This window comes from Galleria mellonella, unplaced genomic scaffold, assembly GCF_026898425.1.
Source record: "Galleria mellonella isolate WM207_F2 unplaced genomic scaffold, CSIRO_AGI_GalMel_v1 utg150, whole genome shotgun sequence".
Taxonomy (NCBI): Eukaryota; Metazoa; Arthropoda; class Insecta; order Lepidoptera; family Pyralidae; genus Galleria; species Galleria mellonella.
The window spans coordinates 2,637,148-2,648,771 of NW_026442002.1; the positions used below are offsets into that span (position 1 = coordinate 2,637,148).

At 30.1% G+C, this 11,624-nt stretch overlaps 1 protein-coding gene across 1 annotated transcript; it reads right to left on the reverse strand.

Moving 5' to 3' along the window:
* Window positions 1-2,045: 2,045 nt before the first annotated feature.
* LOC113513607 (sorting nexin-16) lies at window positions 2,046-6,235 on the reverse strand. The gene is made up of 2 exons (XM_026897600.3): window positions 5,940-6,235; window positions 2,046-3,725 (listed from the first exon to the last, which is right to left on the reverse strand). The coding sequence occupies exon 2, from the start codon at window positions 3,692-3,694 to the stop codon at window positions 2,822-2,824; it is 873 nt and encodes a 290-aa protein (XP_026753401.1). The 5' UTR covers window positions 3,695-3,725; window positions 5,940-6,235; the 3' UTR covers window positions 2,046-2,821.
* Between the last annotated feature and the right edge of the window lie 5,389 nt (window positions 6,236-11,624).

Here is an 11,624-nt window from a genome sequence, read left to right on the forward strand (position 1 = left end):
CTGAAATCTATTCACCTTACGATAATATATTTCCGATAAAAATAGCTAGTTTTAAAACATTTTTTATTATACTAGGCATATTTAGTAAAAAATTTTAGCATGTCTTTTTTAGTTTAATAGTAATTTATAAAAAAGTAATGACATGTTTTCATGTAACGACAAAAATGCATTATGTTATAGCTACTTGTTTTTTTATACAATATTTTAAAAAATGACAAGATTGTCTATTAATTGTACCATGCCACAGAAAAAGTATTTGGTAACGTAGTGTCCTTAATCTGTGGGTTAAATGTTTTTGAAAAATTTAGGCATTTTGTTTGATCTCAAGTCAATTTTATTGTTATTAGGTCAATTAATTTTATGTGTTTGATAACTGCATAAACTACACGTGTTTTCCTCAATAAATTGTCTTATTCGAAAATTGGTTTCACCATTACATTATAAATTTAATTAGATCTGTGTAAATACTAGTCTGACAATTATGATAAAAAATATAGGAATACATTTAATGTTCAGAGAAAGATTTTATAAAACATTACAGGTACACAAACATTTCATATTAGTACAGACAGAAAAAAAAATTAAATATAAAACTATTTTAAAATATATAACATACTTAACGTTTATGAGTTCTAACATATTGGGTGGTCAAAGCTAAATTCTGGCTTACAAGATGTGAATTTATTTCAATCAGTGATCTAAACAAATAACAGTTTTTGTTCCTTTAAAGACAAGGTTTAATTTTAAATGTAAAGAGAAGGAATTTTTTATAATTATATATGACTACTGATCTTCTCTAGCTCGTGTAAATGTATATCTGCCTACATTTAAATGCTAAAACTGTGACATGGATAGCACCCAGGTTAATTAAATGTATAGAGACTAACTAGTTTATTGACTGACTAATTTGTACATAATGGAAACTGCTAGAAACATAGGCTTATTTACGAGGGGGGGGGGGGGGGGTGTAAAGAAAGGGCAAATGGAATTTCGCAGATATGTTTGAGAGTACATATGTGCCTCATTTCAGAGCTCAGGCTACCCCTTTTTTTTTATGCAACTTAGAATGACAATCTGACGGTCCATCTGATGGAAAGTGGTAACCATCGCCTGTAGACATAAGCAGTACTATCGACTTAATAAAGTATACTGTGTTGCCCATGATATCTCTCATGCGTTGCCATTCTCGATACTTTGTAATGTCATTAAATGACATTTAGAAACTACAAAAATTGAGTTAGATATTTAACCCTTTTTTGCATGTTTTTTTTTATTGGTGATATAATCAAGGTGATATATATATATATTCATAGTGTGTAAGGTGATAGATATATATTCATGTTCAAAATTGAAGGAAAAATGGTAAAAAAAAATTTACAGCTATGTTTTTTTTTTCTGCAATGGACGTTAAAAAGGTATACAGACACGATCAACTTAAAGTGAACTTGGGTCTTTTATATAATTTTTAGGCATTCAATATTTTTATGGAAATTTCCACCATTATGCAAAGAAGGGTTAACTCTCCACTTATGACAACGTTATTTTCTATTAGGTTAGCAAGTATTCCGGGCGCTTATCAACACTTCTAATGGGGAGAGAGGCTGTCTATGATATGGGTATTAGAATACGCCTTAATCTAATCTTAAACCCCTTATTTAAAAGAATTAAAACTACCTACAAAGCTAATGTTTTGTCACTTTCTTTCATATTGAGAGTTTAGCACAAAAGGAAAAACAAAACAATAACTAAAATAAGTTTTTAAGACGCTTTTGTAGATAAGGGGGTTATAATGTCAATTCTTGATCAACTAATACGTAATTTATTTTTTTCTATACAAAACCTTGTTTATCTATTGCCAATATAAAATATAGATACATTATATCTAATATAATTTTTATATTAAAACTTATTACTACATTATGCAATAAAAATATTTAAAATTAATCAATAATAGAGTAAATATACATTTTTGGTCAATAAAACGTAACATTTTCAAGCCAATATCATATATATATATATATATATATATATATATATATATATATATATATATATATATATGTCTATAAAGAAATCCATCTTGAATTAATTGTAGAGAGAGAATGTCATTCTGTATTTAAAATTCTGTAGAATTTTTTTTTTAATACCGACCAAAGACGAGACTATTATAAACGATAACCTAAAAATTGTAGCTACAGCTTTCAACTTTCAGGTACTTGTCAATTACTAATCTGAGACTCATTTTGCGGATTCCTTATTTACAAATAAGTTATGAATAAAAATATTTGCTTTTAAACTCATTTATGTGTTCCTTGTCAAAGATTCGATCTCGCAATGACCAGATCTCGTATCATAATTTGAAGTTTTTCATTATCATATTATGATACTATTTCAATAATAACAAATCTTTGGATATTTAGCGTTAATATAACAGGCCATGTCTAGTTTTGTGGTGAAAGTTAGGCTCACCTTTGTACATTTACTTTCCATCAAATTATCAATGTGTACAATACAATAAAGATTAAATAACTAAATAAATAAAATTTAATACGAGATCGGGACGTTGCGAGAAAGCCCTTTTCTATGCAACTTAGAATGGCAAACAAGCTGACCGTCCACTTGATGGAAAGTGGTAACCGTCGCCTATACACATGAGCAGTACCATGCACATAACAGACTATACTGTTGCACCCATGATAACCCATATGCGTTGCCATTTCTGAGTACTCAGGTGTTATTCCTGTGTAACCTACCCTCTTATCAGAATGTGTAATTCCCTATATATACAAAAAGAAATTTACAATTTGTTATCACAAATTACTTATACACGATTTGAATTAGAGTTTGTACTACAATTTGGACAGTTCTTCGCCTGTAACTCTAACTGAGCTATGTAATTTTGCAAATGAACAATCGTCGCATCTTTTTGTTTCAATTTAATTTTTAACGTCGTTATCGAGTCCTCTAGGGCCCCGTACACGGCTTGCACCTCTGGCTGGTAACTGAACACCTGCGGCGGCTCGTCTAAGCAAAAGAATTCCCTAACGGTCGGATGGTTTGGCAGTTTATTTAATATAGCATTCACGAATACCTGTAAACCTTGTACTCTTTCTTCTAAGAAGGCCGTATCAAAATTATCCCTAAACCACCTCTTCCCAGGCAAAGGAAGTATGATGGTGGGCAATTCGTTTTTTATCCTAGAGTAAAGTCTAACAAAGTCCGTGTATCTACGAAATACGAGCCAGGACTGGTCCCTTTTATCATCTTCCACTTTGAGTTTATATATTGTAAACTTGGCTCTTTCCTCCATCACTTCGTAACCCACTATTGGTATTTGTAAGGATTCGAATTTCTTAATTTCTTCCCTATGTAGACTGAGGTCAATGGTGCTTATACTATTTTGTACCTTGTTTATGTTTTTGTTGTAATCTCTCGTTCTGTAGTTATCGTTGATGTTCCCCATGCTTTTATAGTGACTCCTGGACTGTACTAACCTATTTTGGGGCCCGGAGATCTCGTTGTCCGACACAGCGGTTTCCGCGTAATGGGACTTGTGAAGGTTTTTATATTTCCTCACAACACCTCGATGGGAATGCTCGTCGCTTGATGTCGAGGAGACTTCGTTGTTCAATGCATCCTGTCTTGTTTCTGTGCCATTATTCACTTTCGTTCCTTGATTTTGTACTACCTCCATTTTTTTATTTGTACTCTATGTTGCAGAATGGCTGGAAAATATATTAATAAATAAATGTAAATATGAATTATTCTTACCCCGTGGGTGTCGTAAGAGGCGACTAAGAGAACTTAATGGTCGATGAATGGGCAGTGGCGTCCCCTTTTAAAACATGGCCAAAGCCTGACGGCGGTTGCTAACCCGTCTGACAAGCGTCGCAACTACTGGCAAAATTATGGGGAAAGATCTATGTTCAACAATGGACAGTAACAGATATGGCGATGATAAACTATTGTATATTTTCTATTGTTATTGTTATTTACTACTTAAAACTTTTAGAGGAAATAATATTATATATATTTCCGAAATGATATGACAACATAACCTTTAAGAAAAGAGCATATGCTATATATATAGCACCTGGAATGCCGTAGGTGTTGTGGGTGACCATGGGCATATATATATATATATATATATATATATATATATATATATATATATATATACACCTTTATACTAGTTTTAAATATTTGCCATATTACAGTAAAATAAAAATGATTTTATTATTTAAACCAACATTGAGTATCTTTACATCATTATTTCTCAACTTTTATTATGTTGTAACCCAGGAAAAAGCTAAAAATTAAAAAAAAATAATATTGACCACTGTGAATTTTCATATTTGAATGATATAACTAATAACCGATCAGAACAATGTCCTTTCCCTGTATCCAATCCTGTACTGAGTGAGAAACAAAAAAAGTCAACTACCTTCAGTTATACAATATATGTAATTAATTACTAATTTTATCTGCTAGTTGGATGAACTTAGTAGTCAAATGATTTTTTTATGGGTGAAAATGGTATGGTAACTGTTGCCTGCGCTAACAGGATATGCTAGCGGAGCACCAGTGAAGGGTGGTTAGATGAGAATGAAAACAGGCCAGTTAGCCCATCATGATGAATTCGTCAGGAATTAACCATGATAGTTTCCAGGGAGAACCGCGAGGAGGTTGACCTGGTTGGGTATATTGCTAGCAATGGGATTTTCAGACTACATTACTAACAATCCCTTTCCCCCCCTCTGGATCATGTTGTTCAAGTTTACCTGAACAATGTATTAACACTAAACCTATAGACATTTCATATTTACCTAATCCTACCATGAGCAGTCAAATGACCATTTTAAAATAAAGGTATGTATCTTAATATAGAAAGAGATTTTAGCCAATTGGATAGTAAACAAGTAAATAATAGTAAGTTGTAAATATTGAAAAATGGCTTGTATGTATATTATAGGAAAAGTCAATAAGTTACATGGTGATACAGTAACGTTATACATGAAAAATTTTAAACAAAATTTCAAAAATGATCATGAAACCACACTTGGTAGGTTTAGTGTTAATGTATTTGCAATCTATGTTTTAAGTTTGTATTTGTAAACTTCTGTTACGTGCATCAAATAAATAAAATCAAATAAATAAACCTCTTATAAATCTTGTACATGTCTATCTATGTTTGTTGTTATTTGTGTGCTGTAAATAATGCAAATAAATTTAATGTCTGTCTGTCTATCATAAGCTAATATTTTGATTCAATAGTTATAATGATTAAGATGTTAAGGGGCTATTAAATCTATTAAAAATTAACAATATTGGCATATATATATATATATATATATATATATATATATATATATATATATATATATATATATATATATTGTTCCATAGAATAAAGATTTTGCATCAGTATCAAACTGAAATTTTTTAGATATAGTTTAAAAAATGCTATCACAGAATTGACCCCAATATTTACTTATTTAAACACTATTTATTTCTAAATTAAATTTTGAAATTAATTAATTGTATAAATTATTATTATATTAAATAATAAATTAATTTCTAAATTAATTATGAAAATAATACCACCAATAATTATAAAATTAACATAGAATGGAACAAATATAAAATTATTAAAATCTAAGGATACTCAGTACCTACTTACAAACATATTATGTTAGAAATAAGTTTAATTTCATACAAATATAAATTACTGGTTGGTTGTAGTTCAAATGAACAATAAAACGGCCATAATTCTTCAATTTGAGTTGACACAGATCTAAAATAATTGTTGATTTTTGTATTTGCTCAATTTTGTCATACATTTATATTATATTTATTCTATTCTTTCCCACTCTGATATCTCAAAATGAAGACAAACATATTACGCAAATTTCATTTACATTATAGTGAATTATACTTACATGAAATAAGTTATAAAATTGAACGTTATTTACTGTGACAGTTCTTTTGCATTATTAGTTAAACAATAGGTTTTAACTCATAGCAATTTATAGAACACATTTGGTTATGGTGTAAACTTCATAGCACCATGATAGTCACTATTTGTATGTCATTGAGCAAATTATGGTAAAAGTAATCTAATTGAATGTTATTTAGAGAATAAAAAGTTGTTGTACAGTCAAAAATTAAGATAAACAACAAGTATTTTATTTAATATAAAACAAAAGTTTTCAATTCAATGAAGCAATAATTTTGACATATGAATGAGCGAAGATTGAGAATACGGCTGTAGAAGCGTACTTTTTAAGCTAAGTAATATTTTGTAATATATATTATTGACTAATTTTTTCTTCTTCTTTTCTTCAATGGCAATCGGTCGTTATTTTTACGAACGTTTCTGCCAGCTTCAAATATTTAAATTTCAGTTTCCTTTTTAAGAATACCGCCAATTTTAATATTTTCCGCCTTTTTCTATCTCCATACACATTTAACGATTACGTGTTGTATCAATGAAAATGTTTAAATGAAAAGAAATATTTTGATGTAAACATAGATAATGCGTTGTGAGGATTTTAAATATTTTTTATTTAAAAAATTTGAAATCATCGTTTTCTGCAAGTAATCATTACAGTCAAATCTTTTAAGTAAAAAACAGAAAAAATATTGTTGACTGGTTAATACAAGTAATTAATTTTTGTTATTTTATTACATATAGAAATTTAGATTTTATGAAAAAATAAATTTTATTTTTCTAACTACACGTATATTAAAAAATTAAATACTTATATAATTTATTTTAAATATTTATTTATTAATTCATAAACTTTTAATTGTTTATTAATACTCATAATTACAGAAAAGAAAAAAATAACGCGTAATCTAGTAATGGTAAATTAATTATTGACAAATAATTGATATATCAAACATTTTCTATATACTAACCTGCTATAAATTAAGGAAAATGGCGAAAAGTGATGGTATATCTTTCGTTCTCTTTTTATTTACTATATTTGCAAAAGAGTGCAACCATATGATTTACAGTTTTTATTTTATCGTTCGTTCTATGTAATTCCTTGTTCTTAGGTTTATCATATAACAGTGATGTGCCGGATATCCAAATCTGTATCTGCGATATTCAAAAAAAGAGATCAGTACTTATATCCGTATCCCTCAAATTTTGACCTTATTAAATACCATAACATATATGAAATTCAAATTTTATAGGTAGTCTGTGTAGTGTATTTACTGTCTTCTTAAAGACACTTCTAAACTTCTTGTAGATATTGTTTTATTACTTAATTAGTTTTTACCTTTGACTTCAATTGTATGGGTTTTGGAAGTATAGCATATAAGTAATACCGTATCTAAATAACTAAATATTTAGCTACACTCACGAGCAACCAAATCGATTCAATCTTCGCCCGGCGCATATATGATTTTACTAAAACGACAAATGTCAATTATAAAAATGATATGGCATTCGAAAGACAAATTGATGGATATATATATATATATATATATATATATATATATATGTATGTATGTATATATATATACATACATATATATAATATATATAAATTGTATGTATATTCACTGACAAAAATTAACAGTCAAATAAAGGTGAATCATAAGTCTACTAACATTATTTTACGTAATACGTACACTCATAGGCCATTCAACTTTTCAATTACATTTTTGGACATAGTCTTTATAATCTGTGTTATTCAAATTTGTTCCAAGTAAATGATTTTCTTATTTGACCATGCAACAGATCGTAATCAGTGTAGTTCGTTACAGTAAAAATTAAAATATTATTTATAACCTTTACCATGCTACAACACACAGAGTACCTATAATTTTAAATAATCTCATTTGTTTATTTGAGATGTTTCAATTTTTACACGAATAACTCGATTTATTATTTCGAATTATTTTTCGATTTAGCACATGTCTATCGGAAACGAAATGTTTCCAAAAAAATGTTTCTAAAGCCGTAAAAATCGGTAAAAAAAAAGTAAATATACAAAATGGCCATTTTTGCCTTACTTTAATTGCTTACTTTGCTTTTTACTTGTTGGATTTTGTAATTTTCCAAGGTTTTTATTTTTATATTTTGCTAGGTTGTTTTTGTTTCATTATCAACATAGTGGCGAAGAAATACTATATTATCAATTTGTGGTTTATTTTAACTTAATTTTTCAATTATGACTTCAAAGTATAGTTTTCTCTATTGTTTGTCCATTTGGGAATTTTCTTAATTTTGGTTTTTATTCCCGTTATATCGCTTTAAATTAATTATAAAAGGTCATGTTTAGTTTTCATTATGTCTTAGGAAAAATAACCTCAATATTTGCTATAGCACATTCCATTTGTGAAGCATGCGTAATGACAAAATATTACCCGCCAAAATAATTATCCGTTTCACTAAGGCTTGTTTTATTTTTTATTGGAGTTAACTACTTTTTACAATATAAAATTGATGTGTGTTTCCTGTAAGGGACTATGGGTCAGTAACTTAACGTCTTAACTGGTTTTAATACATGCAATTAATCTTTTTGTTAGTGAGTAGGCTGGTGACATTAATCTATAAATAAAAAAAATATATATGAAAATAAAAACATTGTAATTGTATCAAGAAATCTATTATGTTTTTTTTTTACAATCTCAACTTTTTGGTCAATTTGTTTATTAGTTGGTTACCGAAATTTAGGTGGTCTTGTGATGTCTTACAGCAGATGAGCAGGCTGTACTCTTCATTTCCTTTTAAAAATATTGACAATAAAAAATCAAAGTTGATTAGTTCATAAATCTGCAAACAATAAAACTTAGAAAATTTAAACATTTGACCATTCATTCTGAGTCATTACTATTTACAATTCTAAACAAATTAAAATATATACAACTTTATGGCTCAAACAGGAATATATTTGTCAATGTGGAGTTTAATATCAGACTGATGTGTGAAAAACAAGTTAATGTCGAGTTATAAATCTATGTGTAGTTGGATCGTCTATAAGATTGTTCTAATTTTGAATTTGTAAATAATTGATTGATTACAAAATTAAAGTTCTATATTTAAACTTTGCTATATTGTCTGTCTAAAATGCTTTAATAAAAAAAAAAATAGTCATTGCAGTTTTCTAAATTTGAACTTGTGTTGTTGGTTTAAGTAAATAATGGAAGCTGTAGTCATTTTAAATTTACAGTTGATTGTGAAAATTATCATTGATATTTCAGACTACAGAAATAGAAACAGAATGATATTGTGTGTTATATTTTCCCATCAGTTGTCAGTATTGTCTATAGTTACTAAGGTTGTTGAATCAAAAGCTTTTAAAGTTTATTGATGTGTTCTATATTTGAACTGCAATACAAGTTAGTCTAATCAAAAAAGTTTCTCTGCCTTTTCGCTAACATTAAAATATTTAACCAAATTTTTTTTTAAAAAACAATGTTGTAGTATATTAAATCTCAGTTGGTATTGGTCAAAGTAAAGTTTTTAATGAGTGATCAATTTCTTTACAAAAAATAAATGTTAAAAATAATATCAAAGTAATATGCAAAATGTTTATAAAAAAAAATATTATAAATTAAAAACTACAAAAAGGGTTGTCTATGACATTATTATTCCAAGTTAGAACTTAGATATGGAGCCAACCGAAAAGGCTTTATATACTTGTTGAGTTGTTGTTGTAGTTTAAACTTGATGTCAGGGTCGTATAATGTGTTGTTGTTGTTCAAAATTTGGTTGAGGCTTGTCAAACCTGTAGTAATCAAAATATTGTATTGCTCTAAACCCCATTTTTAGGGTTGATTTTGTCCAATACTTGGGATTGAATGAGATTGCTAGGATTTTTATAACTATGCAAATATTATGTATCATGTATAAAACAGTCCAGCCATTGCCAACAGTTGCCCGATTATCTATATAAAGAGACGTTTTTTATACTCTGTAAATAAAATGCATCCATTCATATATCCTATAAATAATATGTTTGTACTTATTTCAGTATACCATTATGATTTGGAAGTAATTGGTTTAGATAGTGTAAGCCAAAGTTAAATATGTTTTTTCTATTTCTTGCTATTGATGATACAGCTGTAAGCTGTCAGCTGTCGAACATAGGCCTCTTCCTTACAAGCAAGTAGGGTTGCAAGTAGTTGTTAAATTTTGAATTCACTCAACAGCCCTTTATAGTCCAGGTTGATATCTTATTGGCATCTTGACATGGGGGGGGGGGGGAAGATATTGTTATTAATGAGAACTAACTGTCCCATTACTAGCAATATGTCCTACAAGGTCCAGGACAAGGACAAGGATATACAGTATCCACTTCTTACCTTCCCACCGAACCGTGGCGGTATAACCACATCAGGCCATTACAGGGCCTTGGAGATTAAATCCTCCAAAAATTTGTACACTGTCATCTTGGGTAAATGACAGGAGTAATGCACCCCTATTTTTCATTTCATGTTATGAGCACTTTTAAAAATAATTTACCCCAGGAGGGTACCGCTGCTCTCAGCAGAGGAGAATCCCTCCCTGAGCTTAGCTCAGGCTGCCCCTCGTATTCTGGGGAGGGCAAAAATTGCTCAGAATCTGTTATGGGTTTATACAGCTGCCAAGAGCCAATAACAATCACTCTATCGTCGTCGAATAAGCGTTCAGTAACAAAGTGGCAGTCAGTCCTTGGTGAGTACAAAGACAATTCCAATTTTAACTCTCATCCCAAATCATCACAAGAACAGTTCATTCAATCCAACAGTAGCAAACGGAAACGCCAGCGCTTGCGTTCACGACTGAAGAGGAGACACCAACGTGTACCTTCCGATGCTTGCAACGATCCCGGTAGCTTTCAAAGTGTAGCCTCTGCCCTCAGTTTTTTTGAGAATTCCCAAAATATTCCTTTAGCTTCTGCATCTAGTTCCGTCCAACACAATTCGAAAATTTTCACTTCATCGATGATGTTTAAAGAGTCTTTTAATTATAAACCTAGTAAAGAACTTGAATCACAACAACAGTCCTCTGTCCGATCCGAGAGTATCAAACGGAAACGCTGCCGGTCGCGTCGACGGTCAAAGAAACTAAAAAAACCTGTGACTGAAGTCGTCTATGATGCCAATGCGGAAACTTTATTATCAAAGTGCGTCATTGCCACTAGCACAAAACCTGAGTTTTCTCCAAATGTTCTGACTACTACTACTTCAGTTGATTCTTTCCATTCTTTAAGAAGTGAATCTATTCCTTCCTTATTATCCATAGAAGTTACACGACCAAACCTTATTGAACCGAGACAATCTGTTCTGCGTAACTTTGAATGGCTGCTTGGGTATACCATTCCATCACAGTCTGTGTCCGTCAATCGTGCATCGAATGTTCCATTTCAGGCAAGTGGCATTTCAGGCATCTCGTCTAATGAAGAAGAGGTTTTGTGGCCTAGGAGTACAGTAGAAAAGGACAGAATTTTGTTGAATAGGCGTTTCAGTAGAAGAGAACACAATTTTATGTACTAGGAGGTAGGTCAGTTCATCAGATGTGGCGCAGTCTCGTTTAAGAGATGTCGTACCAACTCGAAATTCTACATAAGAGCAAGAATAATTTATGGTTCATTTCCATGATCTGCTTGCATTTCACCACAACC

Bases quoted from the DNA above. Each gene is read 5' to 3' on its own strand.
- LOC113513607 (XM_026897600.3), bottom strand. From the start codon at position 3,694: ATGGAGGTAGTACAAAATCAAGGAACGAAAGTGAATAATGGCACAGAA.